This window comes from Phaethon lepturus, unplaced genomic scaffold (assembly GCF_000687285.1).
Source record: "Phaethon lepturus isolate BGI_N335 unplaced genomic scaffold, ASM68728v1 scaffold25320, whole genome shotgun sequence".
NCBI classification, from domain to species: Eukaryota; Metazoa; Chordata; class Aves; order Phaethontiformes; family Phaethontidae; genus Phaethon; species Phaethon lepturus.
Window position 1 is genome coordinate 10,671 of NW_010511570.1, and position 20,296 is coordinate 30,966.

The window sequence follows — 20,296 nt, forward strand, 5'->3', positions numbered from 1 at the left end:
AGCTATTTAGATGTACCCTTGTTCGTACACTCTGTTATGTCTGTGTGCATAAAATCTCGCTGTTTCAAAGCCATGTACACTGTTGAATGGTAAATTTGTTTTGAATGTGTTTTCATAGCTGACCTTATGTACCCAGGGGTTTGAACAAAGCACCTCAGTGCTGTCAGGGTACTGTGTGAGTTTCAGAAACTGCTCTACATAGTCTATATACCCGAAGGAGGTGGGGGTAAATATTTTTTTTAAAAAAGAAACAAAACTTTTTTTTAATTCTGAAAATAATTTTTCATCCGCAAATTCAAAATTTGGCCTTATATAGTGATTGCAGTCACAGCTTGGGGAGGGAGGGAGTTTAAGCACATTCTTGTCACTTATTTAAAGTAATTTCTGAAACTAGCTTGGAGGCCAATGTTTTCACATGCATGTTTAAAATTTGGGAAACTTTTTGTATCTGAGATTTGCAGCAATTACGTCGAACTGCTATGAATCTTTTTTTTGAAATATGCAGTCTTTATTAATGATGAAGATGCCCTCATCTGTGAATTAACAGCTTATATTTGCTAATGAGTATTGTGTATATATGCATTATACCGCTATGCATGCTAATAGGTAGTACATTAGATCACAGAAATTACAGGAACTAGTTATTGTTAATATTTCTGGAGACTAAATTTATTTACATTTTATAATAATGACAGGTTAGGGTAGTTAGAAACTCATATGCATATCCCTTTATGTAAACCTAATTTACATCTCAAGATTAAAAACTGAAGGCTAATAATAGTGCAGTAATTCTTTAACAGTTCTACCTAAAATTAGCCCTTCCTATCTAGGTTTGGACAGTAATTGCTTGGAATAAAAAACATAAGTATTGACTTCAAACTAACTAATCTTAAATTGAAATTATGAAATGGTTGCCTGCAGTAGCAAAATACTGGATATCGTGTCCTAAGGGAGTTCTAGTTGCTTGTTTCTAAAGGTAGCTTGAAGTTATGGCTTGAAACTCCACTACGTATATATTCTGTTAAGTTCATACTTGAGCAAGACAATGCAAGCCATAAGAATGAAATTACTGAACTTTAATATTACACGTAGAGTTTCAGCCTTTTCCTTGGCAATCTGCTAAAGTACTTGATTTTGAAAACTGCATGAACCCCCTGCAAGCATCCTACAATACTGGAAGCACACAGAGAAATAAAATAGTGGGCAGGTGTCTTAATCAGGGAGGTGAGGATGGAAGGAAAGGAAAAATTTGTTAGCCGAAAACTAAGTTATTGGTGCTATGCCATTTTAGAGACTGTTAAGGCTTCACTTTCTTAGATGAGTTGAAGGGGACCCCTAAGGACTGATTCTGTCGCCTCCCGGTTTGTGATCTTTATCCTCTGTGCGGTTATGTTTCATCCCAGAAGACCGGTTTTAATACACAAGAGCGCTGAATGCAAATGAGTTTGGTCTTAAGGTTTCTTTGTTCTAATCTTCTTAGATCTCTGGTGGAAGAGGAGGATCCTCATATGAAAGTATCTCTTGGTAGCAGCGATATGGGCATCTCTGCCCATCTGCAGTCTTCTAAGACAGGGACCACAAGATTTTTCACCAGCAATACTCACAGTTCTGTGGTATTACAGGTAATTAAATATTCTTGTGTTAATATTGATCTGTACTGAGAATTTTGGCTGCTTTGAACAATGCCTCCACTCAAGAGACTTTGTCAGACTAGTAATTCCTAAAAAACCTCAAAAAATGCATGTTAGTGTGCTGTGCTGACGATGCCAACAAGCAAATGTGGCTTGTAACTTTTCCCGTGAGTTAAAGGTTCGACTTTTAGCAACAGCTTGAAAAAAAACTCTGGCCTTTTCCTTGGGTTGTATCCCGGTTCACTCTCAGTTTCTAAGAGGTAATTCCTTTCAAACTATGGAGTGATGGCTGTATCGGAGAAGCTCGCTTGAATACAGTCACAGAATCACTAAGGTTGGAAAGGACCTTCAAGATCATCAAGTCCAACCATTAATCCAGCACCACCGTGTCCCCTAAACCATGTCCTGAAGTGCCACATCCACATGTTTTTTGAACACTTCCAGAGATGGTGACTCCACCACCTCCCTGGGCAGCCTGTTCCAATGCCTGACCACCCTCTCGGTGAAGAGTTTTTCCTAATATCCAATCTAAATCTCCCCTGGCGCAACTTGAGGCCGTTTCCTCTTGTCCTATCACTAGTTACTTGGGAGAAGAGACCAACACCCTCGTCGCCACAACCCCCTTTCAGGTAGTTGTATAGAGCGATAAGGTCTCCCCTCAGCCTCCTCTTCTCCAGACTAAACAACCCCAGTTCCCTCAGCCGCTCCTCATGAGACTTGTGCTCCAGCCCCCTCACCAGCTTCGTTGCCCTTCTCTGGACACGCTCCAGCACCTCAGCATCCTTCTTGTAGTGAGAGGCAATGTAATTATGTCGGGCACTTGTGCCATCTCCTGTGCGAAAGCCGCCGTTGGGATGCGGTGGGGAGAGCTTCGTGCTCAGTCGCATCCCTCGGATGGCAGATCCCCACCAACTTTGGCGTAACGCCCTGAGCTGGGTCTGGCCGCATGGCACTAACCATATGGCAGAACGTTCCGCTGATGGGTAAAAATGTTATCCCCTCTGAAGCTTGAAGAATTTAAAAGTAAGGTCATTTTATCTTCTCGTTTCTGCCGGGGCTGTTACATGCCATGCAGAGCCAAGCTTACCGCTTGCGTAGCCCTTGCTGCTTTCCAGGGCAGTCGCTCAGGAGTGCAGACGACTTTGCCACTTATTTTTTTTCAACTTGTTACCTAAATAGATTCCCTAAGTTTTGGGACAAAAATGTGACTCTCTGTCTGCGCATAGCTCTCCCGTGTTTGAACACTAGGCAAAGTGTTCAGAGCTTATTTCCTCGTTCCATTTTTTTCTTCAAAATTTAAGCAAATGAGGTAGTTACAAAGCGTTGTTTGTAGGAACTACAGGCAAGTAATCTGAGTCATGGAAATACATTAGTTTTATGTAATCCTCTGTTTGGCTTCTGATATATTGGAGCTAACAACTCATTTTTTCATTTTCACTCTCTTCTTTTCTGTCCGACAAATTTGAATGTTAATTTCTACTTACCTTTGCGGTTTTAAAAATACAGCTTTGCTTTAAGATATCTTAAATTTTAGACCATGCAGGCAGATGCCCAGACTTCTCAAAGTGTTAAATCTATAAAGACAATATTTACATTCATGTTAGTACTAGAAAAACATCAGACATGCTGGGTTGAAGGAAACTGTTTTATGTTTGATCTTCTGTTCTGTACTACATGAAGGAGGTGAGAATTCCACCCATCCTCCAACTGGGCGTATCTTTAGAGGAAAATCTTACTCGAGGGTGCTGTTGTAGATTGCTTTCTTTTTTATTACATTTAGCCATTACAAGTAATTCAGAAAAGATCAGATGTATAATGTGAGCTTATTTTGGAGTTTTTGCCACGTAAACTTCAGTAATAAATTGGGTAATCATGGAACCGGGCGACAGCTTTACTTTCAGGCCCTAGTATTTTGCAGCCTCTTAGGTTGCAAAGCACTTAAACCTGTGTGGAACAGGAATATATCTAGGATGCATATGTGTCCAGAAAGGGTAGGTCCAAAAAAGATATCAGTCCCCACCTGAAACAACTGCCGGAGTGCAAGTTTACAAAACAAACTCCTTTCCGAAAATAACTTCGTTAGCAGAATAAAGCTACTTTCTAAGGCCCGGTGTACTTTGCATTCTTCAGCCATGTCTGGAAAATAATTATTCTGCTTGTTTTCCAATGAGTAATTATCGTTGAATATATTAGCGCTAATGGTTATAAGATGACAAATGATTTATTAGTGATTTTTTTGGAACTACAGTACATACGTACATAAAAGTAAGCAAGTATTTACCTAAGGGAAAGGCAAGAGGCTCCTGCTCTCCTCCCAGATCAAATGGACGCTTCGCATTATGCTCTTCTTGCAGGGTTTCGACCAGCTGCGAGTGGAAGGTTTGCTCTGTGATGTGACGCTTGTGCCAGGCGATGGTGACGAAGTGTTTCCCGTTCACAGAGCAATGATGGCTTCTGCGAGTGATTACTTCAAGGCTATGTTCACAGGTGGTGTTTTTGTTAAAATAATGCCTTCTGCTAGTGCCAAATTGCTATTGTTTGGGTACTCAGACACATGTTTGGTGTTGTGTGGGAATCGGCCCAGGACTGCAAACAACTCTAGTTGTACTCTCTCTACTGCTGCATATGGGCTTTACAATTAAACTTTAAAATTATATTTTAATTTTGTATAAGTTTAGGCAATTATTTCATCCCTATCAAAATGATCATATAAACTTACCTACGTGTCTTTTTCAGGAGGAATGAAGGAACAGGATTTAATGTGCATTAAGCTTCATGGTGTGAACAAAATAGGCCTAAAGAAGATCATTGATTTCATTTATACTGCAAAACTGTCTCTTAACATGGACAACCTTCAGGACACTCTGGAAGCTGCCAGTTTTTTGCAGATTTTACCTGTTTTGGACTTCTGTAAAGTGTTTCTTATCTCTGGGGTAAGTCATACTGCTTGTTTCACATTTACAATGGTTAAGGCCTTGGTATGGTTTTTTGTTGTTTTTTCTTTTTTTAATAAGAACAATGACTATGTAATAGTCAAAGTTAAGTCTAAAATTTGTATTATTCCTAATTTGGATTCACAGAGAACAAGTTTGCTTTGTATTTTTCTTCTGAGAGTTATGTACAGTGTGAGTTTGATATAAATGTTACACCACATTAAAATACTTCTAATTCCTAAGCATATTGCAGTAATGATAGCAGCGATGATAATCATAGTTCCCAGATTCCTTATGGGATTTCTTAGTTCATGCCCTCCCACTCTATATCCTTCCATAAGAAAGCAACTTGGTGAGTTAAACTGAAAACAAAAAAATAGAACAGCAAGCTGCTGTTGCTGTCTGTTAATACACCTTATTGAAACCTTTTTGTTTGGAGGAATGAATTCCACAATTGTAGTGATCATCACGGAGACCATTACATCTTCTTTGCAAACCAGTGAACTTGGTCACAGTCCTTTAGAATAATATATCCTCTAAAGGGATTTCTCGTAGGGATGTTACAAAAATGTTGGTTGTATGAGAAAAGTAGCTACAAGGATTTTATGTTGATTGCCGTATTTTGCTAGAACTAAGAATGGGTTTGAATGCCTACTGGGAAATACTGTTTTCACAATTGCCAAAATAAGTGCTTTTGTAAGCAGGAGACAGCCCCCAAAGTAGCAGCCCCTTCCTTTTCTACCAATAATGGCTAGTTAAAAAAATCATACTTGCGCAGTTTATAGCACAGTGGCTTTTGTGCAATTGGAACAAATAAAATTTGCCCTGCAAAGCAGTGTACTGTAGTTCCAGTGCATTAGTCTGTCTACTGTTTAGACTTGTCCTGCTGCTTTTATTTATTTATTATAGAGATTAAAATCTCAGGTCCTAAACCCGCTCTTGGGGGCAAGGGAACTTTGACAACCTTTTTTCCTCCTCCTTCCCTTCCTCTCTCAGAGTTGGTGTCCTGTTTTGTTTTGAGGCTGTGCTTTGGAGAAGAACGCCGTGCTCCTTTTGAGTTGAATGTCAAACAGTTTTGTAGTTTTCTCTGTATTTAAAAACAAACTTTTGTTTTTGCGAAAGTGAGAGAGCTGTTAAAGATTCGGCTTGTTAAGTGGTAACCGGCTTCTCATGTAAGCTTTTTCCTGGGTTCTGTCTTCAAGTGTGGGAAAAGGCATGTAAGGAAAGAGATGCGACATGAAAACACTCCTATCTGTCTCCAACCTCTTGTTAAAAGCATTGGATTTATACTTCTCTGTTTCATCTTGTTGTTTATTAAGAATAGCTCACATTCACATTTGATCAGCTTGGCTTGCTTTTCAGAGGTTTTATTTTTTGAACATACTTTACTTCTTAAATCTCGGGTATGGGAGGTTGCAGGGTCTCGCTGCATGACTGCACTTACTCTAGCGTTACAGTCAACGTAGGGCACACATTTTGTATGCTTCAGTTACGTTCACTTTATTTCTGTAGTTAAAACAGTGCAATCCCAGAATATGGGTGCAGTTACCTGTTTTGTAACTTAAACACAGTATATAAGCAATGGCAATATATGATGCTTCAATACCTTTCCCAGTTCTTCACCTGCTGTCTTATATATTAATATATAACTCTTTTTCCTGCCGACAATAAAGAACCTGCTTTGTGGGGCTGCCGAATGAGAGCGCTGTAAGAGCTGTGCTGTCAAAGCAGTTCTGTGGAGAGACACTTTGGCGTTATTTCTAATGTTTCCTGGAGGTTTTCTGATGTTAATGTTAATTGCTTATATACCTTACTAGAAATCTAACTTTACCTGTAATAGGGAAGCTGGTGTGTTCCACATGAATTATAATACTCTTTGGAATTCAGCTTTCTGATAGTCTGTAATGAGACATAAAGAAGCAGGTATTCCCCTTGCTTCTCAGGGTACCAGCTTAGAAACGTGCCCTCCCTAATGAAGACATGTACCGGGATTTATGCAAACGAGAGGACTCCAAGCTGCTAATAACAGCAATCTGTTTCATAAGGAAAGTGTTAGAGGTATTTAGGCTCTATAATGCTACTGTTTTGCTTTTAGTTTTGGCATAGTTTCTAATTGGCCAGTTCTCTGAGAATGTTGCGATAATATTTCATTAATCTTAATATTCTTAAATCCTACACCATCTATTTTATGTTGCTCAGGTTTTTTTACCTTCCCAAATGATGCAGTCTGCCTCTCCAGGTTGAACGTTGTCTTTGGTGTCCCTTTGAACCGGCAGTTTGGAGTGGGCTTCATTTGGGGAGGGTGACCGTGTTGCCCTGTCTCCTTTCTGGGGTAGAGCAGCTGCTTGTTCGTTTTGCTTTCTTAGGGAAAGAGCTTCTTTCATCTTAAATCGTATTATTTGGAAGAATTTTTTCATTGTTTGAAATGCTTGCTTTCTAAAGGTTCCTTCACTTATGATGTTGACTCAGTCACTGTTTTGGCTCCAGTAAGAAATGTCTTGTTTGATACCACGTTTTGAAAGGGGTGAGGTTCAGAATCAGGAAGACTTTATTCATTCTCTTAATTTTATTGATTCTCTTAAATATTTTCCTTTATATTGATGTCTAAGGGGACGTTATCTCATTCATTTTATAACTGTAGAGAACAGACAAAATGAAGTTTGTGCTGTTAGCCTGGTTATGTTCTCAGCACCCTTGTATAAAGAATTTTTGAAGGAGCTTTCTTTGGAATTTGTTTGAACAGGAATAAGAGTTGGTGAGAAAACTTGGTGGGTTTTGCTTTTTTTAATTACCGTATCTTAGCTGTAGAGATTATACTAGTTTTGCTCCATCCTTAAGGTGGCATTTTGGTGATTTAAATAAGTTTTCTCTGAGCAAATCTTGAGTTTATTTCTACTGAAATTAGCTCAGAGCAGCATCCGAGAGCTGATGTAACCATTCCCAGGCAAATACTTAATTGTTTTTAAATTGTCTGGGGAGTCCATTATTAAAGAGATTATAGAAGTCAGTTTATTTAAAGCATAATGTCACTGTGCTATTTCATAAGAGTATTGGAAAGATTTACAAAGAAAAACAAAAGCTTAAGGTAACAGCTTAATTAGTGTAAAAAAAAAAGAGACCTTCAAAGAATGGTATATGTTGCAGCTGACTTGTAAATGGTCTTTTATTTGTTCTGCATTTATAAGCCTCCTGTCAAGTAGCCCATTGCTCTGATATCTTTGCTCTGCAGCTGAACAGGCTTCCAGAGAAACACTGAAATACTTCCTAAGACGTTTTCAGCTTTAGTATTATTTTTAAATATTTAAAGCTCTATGATAGACGAGGACTACTCCCAGGTTCACATCTAAATGAGCCATAATGCAACTAAAATTAATAAAAATGCCATGGAAATGTTTTCAGAGTAGTGAGTGCTAGAGAACACCCGATAATGTTCTTGCAAAAGTTGCAGCAGTGTACAAAATGGAGAAAAATGAGAAACCTATCCACGTAAATTACAGCACTCAGGGGAAAATCAGTGTAATGGGGAAAGGGACATTATACAGTAATTAAAGAAAACATTCCAAAACACTGAAAATTAATGTCTTGGCTGTACATTTCATATAGCTACATAAGAAAGTTTTATTCCTTCTGTAATGCTGTGCTCTACATTTTTGTAACAACTAGCAAATTGTCAAATATTGAGGTCTCAATATTTGGAAGTCTGTCTTGTCACAAGAATTTTGTTAACTGAGGATGAAGCAAGATGGTCCCCGTTTTGTGGGAGCGTGGCTTCTAACGCCGGTGCCAGCTCTGCCAGCCACCAGAAATCCACCTTGTCTAACGTGAGGGTACGATTGATTCTGTTTTCCGAGGTTGTCAAATCTCTGTGCTCTTTTTTCTGGACTTCTGTATATGGGAACCCAAGAAGAATCAAGGATTTCAGGGGAATGTAAGCTCTTTTAAACTTAGACCCTTTGAAACACCATATTAAGTACTTCAGTGTCTAACAGTCATTGAAACAAAAAGTTCGATGCCTAAATACTTCGTGGTACTGGGCTTGAGGACTTGATTTTCTGTGCGTGTTATTTTTCCTGAGTTGTTCTCCAGGGTTCTTACACTTGCAATCATTTTGCTCTGTGTCCCGTTTTGTAGTGTTTCATAGTCAGTCAAGTTTTCTTTACCAGAGCTTGGGTGATTGCTTCAGAATTTCAAAAAATTAAATCATCTGCTTTCTTGAGAAAGTACTTTAGCTTTTGCATTTGGTTTTTCAGGTTATAACAACATTGTGCTGTGCTTGACCTTTATTTTCTTTAAAAGCTTTTTAGTATTTTCTGGAACTTTTACTTCTGCTTTGTAAGGGTCAATATGAATGAGCAGCTCTGCGTGGTAGTCAAAGCCCAAGTAAAACAGTGTTTATCTAAAATTCTTGACTTCATATGAAGTTGCTTAGCTATTTGTCCAGTTATGGCTTTCAGCTGGTTCTGCATGAGTATCTTTACTAATTACTGGATTCACTGTACAATCAGTCGTATATTTTTGTCTGATATTTCCATTCCTCCCATTCACTTCAGTGGGACTTCCAGAAGTAACAGTTCCTTCTGTTGATGAGCTCCTGATTGACTGACTTCCACAGAGAACGGTTTCTACACCTCTCATAAGTACCATAGCATAAGTCAAACTGTTTTTTTGAAAATCAACACTTGAGTAACTTGAGTACTTAAGCATTTAAATAGCATTATTGTACTTCAATGCCATCCTATTTTGAATATTTAAGTAGAAGTAACTATTGCATTTCATTCTGTTGGAGGATTATTTTTTGGCTCAGGACTGAAGAATCTCTAGGGTATATATTTTTATGACTGTGAAGTCTTTGCAATATAATTTAGCCTGGTACATTGATTGTTATCTTAGAGCACAATAAATTTGGTAATAGTACCTTTGGCAAAGAAAGTAACACTTAAGAAAATATTTAATGTGGCACCCTGATTTGAGATGAGTGTTGGAATTTGTTAGTAAGCCAAACAAAGTGCACAGTTTCATAAGCATAATGGGGAGTAGTTGCAATCATAGTATGAAATAAAACGCCGAGTGCAGTACAATGCCAGTGGATTAATTAAGGCAGTTATAAGGTAGATTTTCCAAGAATTAGGGGGTGACTGGAAACTGTTGATGTCATGTTCATCAGTCATTAACAATCTGTAATGTGTCAATAAATTTCTCAAATCTCAGTATTCGAGGAATGTATTCAATTGCATAGATTTACAGTGTACCATACATCCCAGCTGGATGTATGCTGGGAACTTGATAACTGGGCTGCATTCTGCAGTAGGTCTAAATATTTAATTGCAACCTGAACACCATGTACGAATGGGACGTAATCTGTACCTTTTTTGCTCTTGATTTTTTGACTTCAAGCACGCCTTTTCTGGATGCAGTAATATCTTTGTCTGCTTACTTTGATATGGAGAAATTGCTGCATCTCTGTAGTTTGATGCCAGTAAATGTATTCCAGAGTAGTTTCAAAATACAAAATACTGTATAGCAAGAGTTAAGATTTGTGGCATATTGTAAGTCAGCTGTTTCGGGGGTGATTTTTCCATTGCTTTATTTTTATTGTACAGCTTGAAAGAAATTTTAGAAGTAAGAATGTCCCGTTTCATTTACGTAACTTAAGGTATGCTATTACTTCCATTATGCAAATAATTTATGTAAATTAAAAACCCTAAAAGGAAATGTGCAGACATTGTGAATCAGTATCAAACTAATCAAAAGAAGAAAAAATGTTTCTTAAGCATCAGAGAATGTTTTATAGGTAATTTCTAGCTGATGTAATTATATTTTGATACAAACAATGTGGTCTTTCTTGTAATACAAAAATAATTTCCATGTATATATTGCACAGATATTTTAATAATAGAACTCCTGACAGTCTGTGCCACACATTCATCGTATAGATAGGACCTGGTTACAGGATTAGTGTTCCTGCAGATGAAGAGTAAGATTTGGAACCTTTGACTGTATGGAGGCATTTCAGGATGTGTGAATGAAGATGTCTGATGACTGCAGGTCTTAACTCTAGGGCAAGTTGTATCAGTTTCTAGTGAATTAAAATCCCCTATTCCCATAGTCATTTGACTTTTGAATTGCCTAGTATTAAAGGGCAATGATCAGACTGAGTTATACAGTATTAAAATCTTGTGATCTCTGTCATGGTCAGAAGGTCATTTGAAGGTTTTTGAATTCTTAGGCTGCAATCAGGTCATAGTCCTCAATCTTTATAATCTTTTAAAAAATAACCGTGAGATTTGGAAGCTTAAATTTTTTTGGCATCACAAATACAATGAGAATCACAAAGTTGTGGAAATTGTTGACATTGAGTAGGACTGACATGCCCAGAGACTAGAACGTGTGTGTAAATGAAGCTTGCGTTAGAACAGGGATTGAATGCAAAAAAGCTGCGATTCTCAGCAAGAAGTGTCTGAAAATTGACTTGCTTTGCATACGTACCGTAGCGCTTGCTGAAATGAATTGGCTGGGTTCACTGGAGACCCACTTTAAGTTATGTCCCGTCCCTCCCATCTTTCTTCCTCCCTCTGCCTTGGATCCCAGGTGACCTCAGAAATGTAGGAGCTGAAGAGGTAAGAAAGGTAGATGCAGCAACAATGTAAAAGATGTGGTTACCAAGATACGGTCACTCAAGTATTGAATTAAATTAGGGTACGATCCATACTGAGAAAGCATTTCAGGTGCTGGGTATTTCTAGGGGAAATCCTCCAAGATTCATTATTAAAAACAAACCCACAAAACAAAACAAAAAAATGACCAAAAAGAAACAAAAAAAATCACTACCTTTGTCTTATTTTTGACAATGACATGTATTTAATTGTGAATATATTCTGTAAGAGCATCACCTTGATTTACTAAAGATCCAATTTTGTTCATTTCTAAGGAATGTATCATGGGATTGAACACTGTAAATAAGTTGTCAGAAATATGTGGCATTGTCAAGGTAGCTGTGCCATTCTCTTTGGCTGCATTATGACAATACAATTTTTATATTAGAAAATGTCTAATGGCGAGACCTACTTTTGCATTATTCTCTCTAACCTTGGGCTGTCACCTCTTCCTTAACTCTACTTTCCACATTTCTTTCTTACAAAGATGTTTGCAGAGCTTTTCAAAGATGAAGTGCTGTATAATTGCTATGTATCATCATTGTATAATGTATTTGACATAATTAATATATGCCATCTGCTTGTTACTTTGTCTCATTTCTTTCTTCGAAATAAGGACTACGTTGGGTCTCCCCTTGCAGATATGAATATATACATCGCATTGAATATTTATTTGCTCATGTGTAAATCACCTTGAGCATTGCGAAATGATGAAATTTTGCTGCTTCTATAGTATTCGTTAAATTCTACATTATCATTTAGACACCAAATTAAGAAAGTGTTTTGATTCCTCTTTCTGTTTACTTAATAGGTTTCGTTGGAAAACTGCGTTGAGGTTGGGCGAATTGCCAACACATACAATCTCACAGAAGTGGATAAATATGTTAATAATTTCATCCTGAAGAACTTCCCTGCGTTATTAAGTACTGGTGAATTTGTGAAACTCCCCTTTGAACGTCTTGCCTTTGTGCTTTCAAGTAATAGCCTTAAGCACTGCACTGAACTTGAACTCTTCAAGGCGGCTTGTCGCTGGCTACGGTATGAGGAGCCTCGGATGGAGTATGCCGCAAAACTAATGAAGAACATCAGGTTTCCACTAATGACGCCCCAGGATCTTATTAACTATGTTCAAACGGTGGACTTCATGAGAACTGACAATACCTGTGTAAACTTGCTTTTGGAAGCCAGCAATTACCAAATGATGCCATACATGCAACCGGTTATGCAGTCGGAGAGAACTGCCATTCGGTCGGACAGTACTCACTTGGTGACGTTGGGGGGAGTGCTGAGGCAGCAGCTGGTCGTCAGCAAGGAGTTACGGATGTATGACGAAAAGGCCCACGAATGGAAATCCTTAGCTCCCATGGATGCACCAAGGTACCAGCACGGCATCGCCGTGATCGGAAACTTTCTTTACGTAGTTGGGGGCCAGAGCAATTACGACACGAAAGGAAAGACGGCAGTTGACACTGTCTTTAGGTTTGATCCTCGCTACAACAAGTGGATGCAAGTCGCATCTTTGAATGAGAAGCGCACCTTCTTCCACCTAAGTGCCCTCAAAGGACATTTGTATGCAGTCGGTGGTCGAAATGCAGCGGGTGAGCTAGGTGAGTGCTGCTGCTGAAGCATGGCTTCTTGCCCTGCTTTCTAGACCTTTGAAATACTTTGCTGCCCTGTGAATGGGGGGAGAGGAAATAGGTTGAAGTTGTTGGCATGCAGCTTCTTCCTAGGAACACTGCAAATGCGTAGAGAAATTTGTCAGGATATTATTAGCAGTTAATTTTAGAAAGGCTTCCATAAAAAAATTCCAAATACGTGTATCTTGTGTATTGATGTGTAATATCCAATGTCTTCACCTTTATCATCACACGTGAAGTAAGCATGTGTGTCTACCTGTATAAGTGTTTGTGTGTATATATAAATATGCAACTGAATACAGAAAAATCGTTACTTAAGCTGAGAAACCAAACACACTCTTTTCACTCTTAAGGGATATGTGACTTTCTAACTGAAACTCACTGTTGAATGAAGGTTGCATTTTAAAAGACACAACTTTTCTGGGATAGTCATTTTGAAGTGCTTGTCTCTTCCTTTTTTTTTTTTTTTTTCTTTCTTCTTCTTTGTGGCCTAATGACTGAGGCATTTGTTTCACTTGGATCAGTGAGATTCAGCTCTCCTGACATTCTGGACTTTTCAATTACTAAAACTGTAATGTTTTGCTTGTGATCTGTGATCTTGTGACTACACAGTTAACTTATTTATAGGAATCACTGTCCTGCAGCCTCCTTTTTTCACCCCTTGCAAACGATGATTCATTTTACTTGACCAAAAAAACCCAAAAAAACCCCAAAAAACAGGGAAATAAGATGGTCGGAAATAAAGAATAAATACATGGTAACTTTTAATTTAACAATAGTTGGTAGAGGATGGCCCATATTAATTCACTGCATTTTCCAAAGCTGTAGTGGTTAGCATTTGCAGTCAAGTCTGGGAGCATACACTCAATTGTATGTTTGTCTGTGCTTTAAAATTGAAATGTTACAGTGATTATGCTTGGAATTTTAGCATAACATTATATCTAAACCAGATGCAACATTTCATTACTTTGGTGCTTTCAGCACAATACTTAATCATGTCTTGTCAAGTCTTTGTGGCAATATCTCTTGCTGCTAAGATTTGCTTTTTAATTAATGCATCTCAATCATTCACATATACACTTTGTTTCATGATAATACTGCAAACTTCCTTAGGAAACATAGTACGTTGCTTCCACTACACAAAACTGGCCTTTTGCGAGAAGTTTAAAATCCATTCTAATGTTTGAAATGAGACATTTAAAAATGCCTCCTGTTTCTGAACAACATGGGAAACTTTTACGATAACTTTTTTTCCCTAGACAGCTGTTTTCTGATGCAGATCCAGAGGTTTTTTTCAGCGTTTTTCTTACACGTCGCTTTATCTACCTGGAAACACATTTTAAAAGCAAGCTTAATGTACGAACTAATGTGTATTGATCTTAATCTTGAGTATCAGAAAACTTGGCCTTTATTGAGCTATTTTCTAATGGTATGAAGTAATAGCAGATAATCAGATTGCTGTCCTTGTGTACTGTACCATCTCTAGAGAGTAGGGTTGTGTCAGTGGAAAAACTTGCAAGTCTAACAAAAGCAACATGAAGTAATACTGTCACTAAGCCAGTGCAACCTGTGTGTACAGCAGGCTTTAAGTGCAGTGTTTTTCTTAAATTAGATCAAGCAGTATCATTCTACTGACCTCGACTCTTCTGCAACTTCAATTAAAATACGAAATCTATTGCCTGTCTAAAATTACTCTGTAAAGATACCATTAAATGCTGCAACGATTTCCACACAGACCTGAAAAATGTCCTTGGATCATTTTGCGGGAAGAGCACTCTCTAAGTTCTAAATATTGTAGCTGTCCGATGCTTTGATTTGGGGCTTCAATTTCTTTTCTTGTTAATTGTGAGGCAAGTCACTTTTCATTTTCATGTTTCTTTCATAAACCTTGACAGCCAAAAGATGAAATCCAGCTTAAACTTCCCATTCTTTTCAGATGAGAAAACCTCTTAAGCTTTTCATAGAAGACAAGGTCAAATGTGTGTTGGACAGGTATTAAAGAAGTTGCCCTTGGGTTCAAACTAATTTCAATCTGTTGCTAAAGAGGAAAAATTCCCAAAACCTGAATTCAGCTTTCCACAAGATCAGCACTTATGGAAAAGGGCCAAAGGATTAAAGTTACTGAAATGAATGTCTTTATTTTTTTCTCCTGACTTTCACTGGAATAGAAATTATACGTTGTGGAGACTCTCTATCAGGCCTTCCCAAAACAGTTTTCAAATGTTTAATTGAGAACTTTGTAAATACCACTTTCTACCTCAGCAGTATGTGCTTAAGCAGTAATAAACAGCTACTGTTTTAACAGCGCATGCCACTAAGAAAAGCTTGATTCATTGGTAAGACAGGTGAATTTGCGTGTACGTGGTACATGCATCGGCATATGGTAAATGTATCTTTAAAACACACTGAATTATGAAATTGTAAATCAGATTTTCCACCCTGTGACAACCTAGGGCTGCGCAGAAGCATGCACCGCTCCTCGAAGGACTGTGCGTAATTCCGGTTGGTTCTTTTTAAGTGTCAAAGCAGGCGCCTGGCAATGGTCTTCCCGGAAGGCAGGGAGAGCAGCGCTCCAGCGCGGGGAGGAGACCAGCCTGGAGAAGGCGGGTGTACAAAAGGCAAGACTTTGTGGAAAAGGAGACAAAGGGAAAACCAGGTGTGGTTCAGAGATACCCATGAAGCAGAGCTCATCGACAATTCCCAGTGCTGCTCTCAAGCACTGGATACTGTTTTCTCAGATGAGTAGATTTTTGTAGTTCTTTTTGGAAGAGTTCAGTTGTGGTGCTTGATGATGATGACAGAAGCTGTACTTTTAAGTATTAGAAAACTTACGCAGTTAGGTGCTTTCCAGATACTTCAGGCTCTGCTGTTGATAGGCTTGAGTGGAGTTTGAGATTTTTGTATATGGACTTCTTTTAAGCACTTTAGGGGGTGCTGGGTTATGACTAAGCCACAGGTTCACTGATACCTTCATCATCATGCTGCAGTAAAAACAGAAAGAGAAAACTTCTAGTCTAGGACAGGACAGTTACATGTTCTTCTGACCTGCTGCCCAACCAAGTGGGAAGGCATTTCTTTTCCAGGTGCCTTCTATGATGCTTAACCCTCAATTCAAACAACTCCTTATTTATGAAAAAACTTCCCTTGTGAGTCTATATAATATATATTTTTTTAAAACGTTGTTGGCTAAAAAGAAAAATATGTATCATAACCCAGTTGGGCTGTCTGTGTAGTACTGTGAGTATCAAACCAAAGCGTGAACTGGAGGACCTCTTGCATAGGAGCTTATTTTGATGTGTCTTCTTGCTATGCTAGGGATTTTGCTTAATTTAACCAAGTCAGCTTTGAGTTCTCCAGAAGCAAGCTGTATTATAGAAATAATATACCGAAATGAAGATCCTGGGTTTTGGGACATCGCACATGATTGCTAAGTGCTGCTGTACTAAAACTCAAGACACATTAGAAGCTACTGACAGAGAAGTGGTAAATATCTGTATCAGACCCCTCTGACCTCCTCAAATAGCATCACACGCTGTTACAAAATAGTGACCCTCAAATAGCATCGCGGATGGCACAATGAAATGAGTGCAGACTGAGCATCCCTTGGGACTGCCAAAGCTTTGTGTCTTTTTGAGATTGCTTAATTCTCTTAAAATGAGGCCTGTCTTCCCTGGGTTGTGGTAGTGAACAGATCAGAAGTTCCACTGTGAAACATAAATAAAGCCTGATTTGAATCATTTATGCTGTTGGGAGAATGAATCCATCAGTCTCATGCTATATAGAATATATACTGAGGTTCAGTAAAGTAGCAGTTCTTTCAAGTATTTTGTGAACGATGCTCTGTCTGGAGATGATGTATAGAACATCCTGATGCCTCCCTTAAATTAACGGGAACCTTTAATAGCTGAAATTTTGTATTTTTTTTTTTCCTTTTCAGTGCAGAGGGAGATCTTGTTAAAAGAGAGAAGTGGAATGAGCTTGCAAGGAAACAGGGAAACAACTACGCAGAACAACCGAACAGAACAGTAGGGGTTTTTCAGCTGGGAAGTGATTAGCTTTGTTTTAGAGCATGGTAGATGTGAGTTGGAATGATTTGTCTGAAATACTGTCAAACAGTATGTTAGTTCTACTGGTGATGTTTGAGAGAATTTTGAAGCCACATCAGAAAGTGAGGGATCTTGGACTCAACAGCATCCTGTCTCAGATAACTAATGTCTTTACAACATGGCGATAGCGATGGCAGTAATGTATACTGATTTCTACACGTTTTATCTTCTCTTGCTAAAGTGATCTTTTGGCTATGGTTTCTCTCTTAAATGCAGTCTGTAGGGCAGAATGAGATAAACAGTTGTCCAGCATTGGATGTCATGTTAATCTGGTTGCCGCTGGCTTTGCAATTGCTTTGCACATACTCTGCTCTTCCTGTCCTTATAGTGTATTAGAAATTAAAGTTCTTCACCTCAGAACAGAGTGGAAGTACTGTGGGAAAGAGGACGCCTTTGTTTTTGTGAAAGCAAGTAGAATGATGATTTTGGTGCAGCGTAGCAGTGAACAGCAGGTCGGAAGGGTCTGCTGTCAGGGTAGAACTGGGACAGCTATAATTACTTGCACGTCAAATCTGGTTTTCTCTGTTCTTGAAATTTCTGCACATCTTTGTTTTCTTCTTGTTGCTAAATAGAGCGGAGTAGAAAGCTTTCGTTTTTAGAAAAGAATATTGGAATGGATGAATACATTTATACAAGAAAGAGCATGGGTTTAGTTGGGCACTGGGCAAATACTGCGTGTGGTGTCAAGATGGCCATACACAGAAATACAACTGGTAGGTTTAATTTTAGGTGTAATTTGTGCCATCAATTATTCGTGCCTACACCTTTATGTGGGCAAGAGGCTGTCTCCAGCATTCACTGGCTTTATACCTGTGTAAGTCCTTGACAGATATGCAAGGTTTGCAAATGGGGAAAATATTGAAATTTTTTAAGAAGTTTTTTTTACTTTATTAAAAAAAAATAATCAAGCCTGACTTTCATATAATCATAGAATGGTTTGGGTTGGAAAGGACCCTAAAGATCATATAGTTCCAAACCCCCTGCCAATGCGCAGGGACACCTTCCACTGGATCAGGTTGCTCAAAGCCCCATCCAGCCTGGCCTTTGCTCCATCCTTCCATGGATGGGGCATCCACAACTTCTCTGGTCAATCTGTTCCTGTGCCTCACCACTCTCATAGTGAGGAATTTCTTCCTTATGTCTAATCTAAATTTACCCTTTTTCAGTTTAAAACCACTACCCCTTGTCCTATCACTACATGCCCTTGTAAGAAGTCCCTCTCCGACTTTCTTCTAGGCCCCCTTCAGGTACTGGAAGGCTACAGTAAGGTCTCCCCAGAGCCTTCTCATCTCCAGACTGAACAACCCTAACTCTCTCAGCCTGTCTTCATAGGAGAGGTGCTGCAGCCTTTTGATCATCTTTGCGGCCTTCCTCTGGACTTGCTCCAACAGGTCCGTGTCCTCCTTATATTGGAGGCCCTGGAGCTGAACGCAGTACTCCAGGTGGGGTCTTGTAAGAGCGGAGTAGAGGGGCAGCATCACCTCCCTTGACCTGCTAGTCAGAATTCTTTTGATGCAGCCCAGGATATGGTTGGCTTTCTAGGCTGCAAGCGCCCATTGCCGGGTCATGTTGAGCTTGTCATCAACCAACACCTCCAAGTCCTTCCCCTCAGGGCTGCTCTCAATCCATTCTTCTCCCAGCCTAAATTTGTGCTTAGGATTGCCCTGACCCATGTCCAGGACTTTGCACTTAGCCTTGTTGATCTTCATGAGGTTTGCATGGCCCCACTTCTCAAGCCTGGCAAGGTCCCTCTGGATGGCATCCCTTCCCTCCAGTGTGTTGACTGCACCACTCAGCTTGGTGTCACTGGCAAACTTGCTGAGGGTGCACTCGATCCCACTGTCCATTGTGAACGACAAAGATGTTGCATAGCGTCGGTCCCGATACTGACCCTTGAGGAACACCACTCATCAGTGGTGCCCACTTGGCCATTGAGCCATTGACTGCAACTCTTTGAGTGCAGCCATCCAGCCAATTCCTTATTCACCAAGTGGTCCATCTGTCAAATCCAGGTCTCACCAATTTAGAGATGAGGATGTCGTGTGGGACAATGTTAAATGCTTTGCACAGGAACAGGTAGATGATGTCAGTTGCTCTTCTCTTATCCATCAATGCTGTAACCCCACTGTACTGCTAATTCTGCAGGCTTATACTAACACTAACTTGTTTCTGCCTTTAAAATGTCAGGTTTCTCAGCTTTTAAATTTTTTTGTCTCTTTCAGTTGATGTATAATCCTGAACTGTAAGTCACAATCACTGATTCTGTAGAGCTGGCTCAGATTTTCTACGCTCGGTTGAATAAAGAGCTTGTTCTAGAGCAAGTAAAATGCCACTTTCAAATACAGATTCAATTTTGTACGCATAGTTCATAAACACCCTTGTTCAGACATTAAGCATTGTATAACAATCATTAGAATCTGATTCTTAATTTTAATTATTGAAAATGAGATTTAATTTGTCTTTAAGATAACACAATTATTGATAATCGCTTTGTGCGTCGTAAGGTCGCTATATTACAGGGTTTTTCAGGATCTTTTGCCCCTCTGGTCATATTATACTATTCAAGCTGCCAATCTCTACAGCATGCTCAGATCCATTATTAAATCTGTTTTATATTTCTAGTCTCTGTGCTTATTGCATAGCCCTTTTCCTGCAGCCCCGCATCTCTTCCACCCCACTTCGAAGAGAGGATTCCTTCTCAGAAATGCGTTCTGCAAGGATACCTGGGCTCTGGGTTTCTTTTCAACTTGGTACTAACCTTTGCAATTTCTGATTTGGTAAATCCTTTGATCATTTTAACATTTGAATTCACAAAAAAACCCTGCACAAATGGAGCTCTGTACCGATACAGGCACTGCTTCTCTCCGTTCAAGATTCAATGAAGTTTAATCTTGTATTTTTTCAAAGCTTGGCTTTTATAAGCTGGTTGAATTGGTGACTTGCATATGCTGTGCTGTATGTTGCTCTGCAAGCACTGAAAACATTGCAAGGCAAAAGAAAATTAGTCAATAGTTGCTGCCCCCTTTTAAGGACACAGGGACCATTTCAATGCAAAATACCAAGAAAATCTGATTTTCTGCATGAGTGTGATGTTGCTGAAGACATGGGTCTGAGAAAAATGTCCTGGTTGCCAGATGTATTGATCCTCTTTGAGATAGATTTTAAGTTTATCCCATGTCTCCCTACAGCAGACACTGAAGGGACTTGTACAAGAAGAAGGGATAGAAAAGCTGAATTCATCCAGCTTTTGGCATTTTCTCGGATGTCCCACAGCTGTGCCCTTGGCAGGGTTGATGAGCTGGGGCAGGTTGTGTGTCAAGCAGGGATGGGGATAAG

At 39.2% G+C, this 20,296-nt stretch overlaps 1 protein-coding gene across 1 annotated transcript in view; it reads left to right on the top strand.

The window, feature by feature from the left end:
• The first annotated feature begins 1,484 nt into the window (after positions 1 to 1,484).
• The window catches only part of LOC104618715 (kelch-like protein 13), a 23,451-nt gene continuing 4,639 nt past the window's right edge, over positions 1,485 to 20,296 (top strand). The window contains exons 1-4 of the mRNA XM_010284387.1: positions 1,485 to 1,622; positions 3,986 to 4,118; positions 4,368 to 4,564; positions 12,029 to 12,824. Coding sequence (XP_010282689.1) covers positions 1,509 to 1,622; positions 3,986 to 4,118; positions 4,368 to 4,564; positions 12,029 to 12,824 — 1,240 coding nt within the window. The 5' untranslated portion in view covers positions 1,485 to 1,508. The remainder of the gene's footprint in view (positions 1,623 to 3,985; positions 4,119 to 4,367; positions 4,565 to 12,028; positions 12,825 to 20,296) is intronic.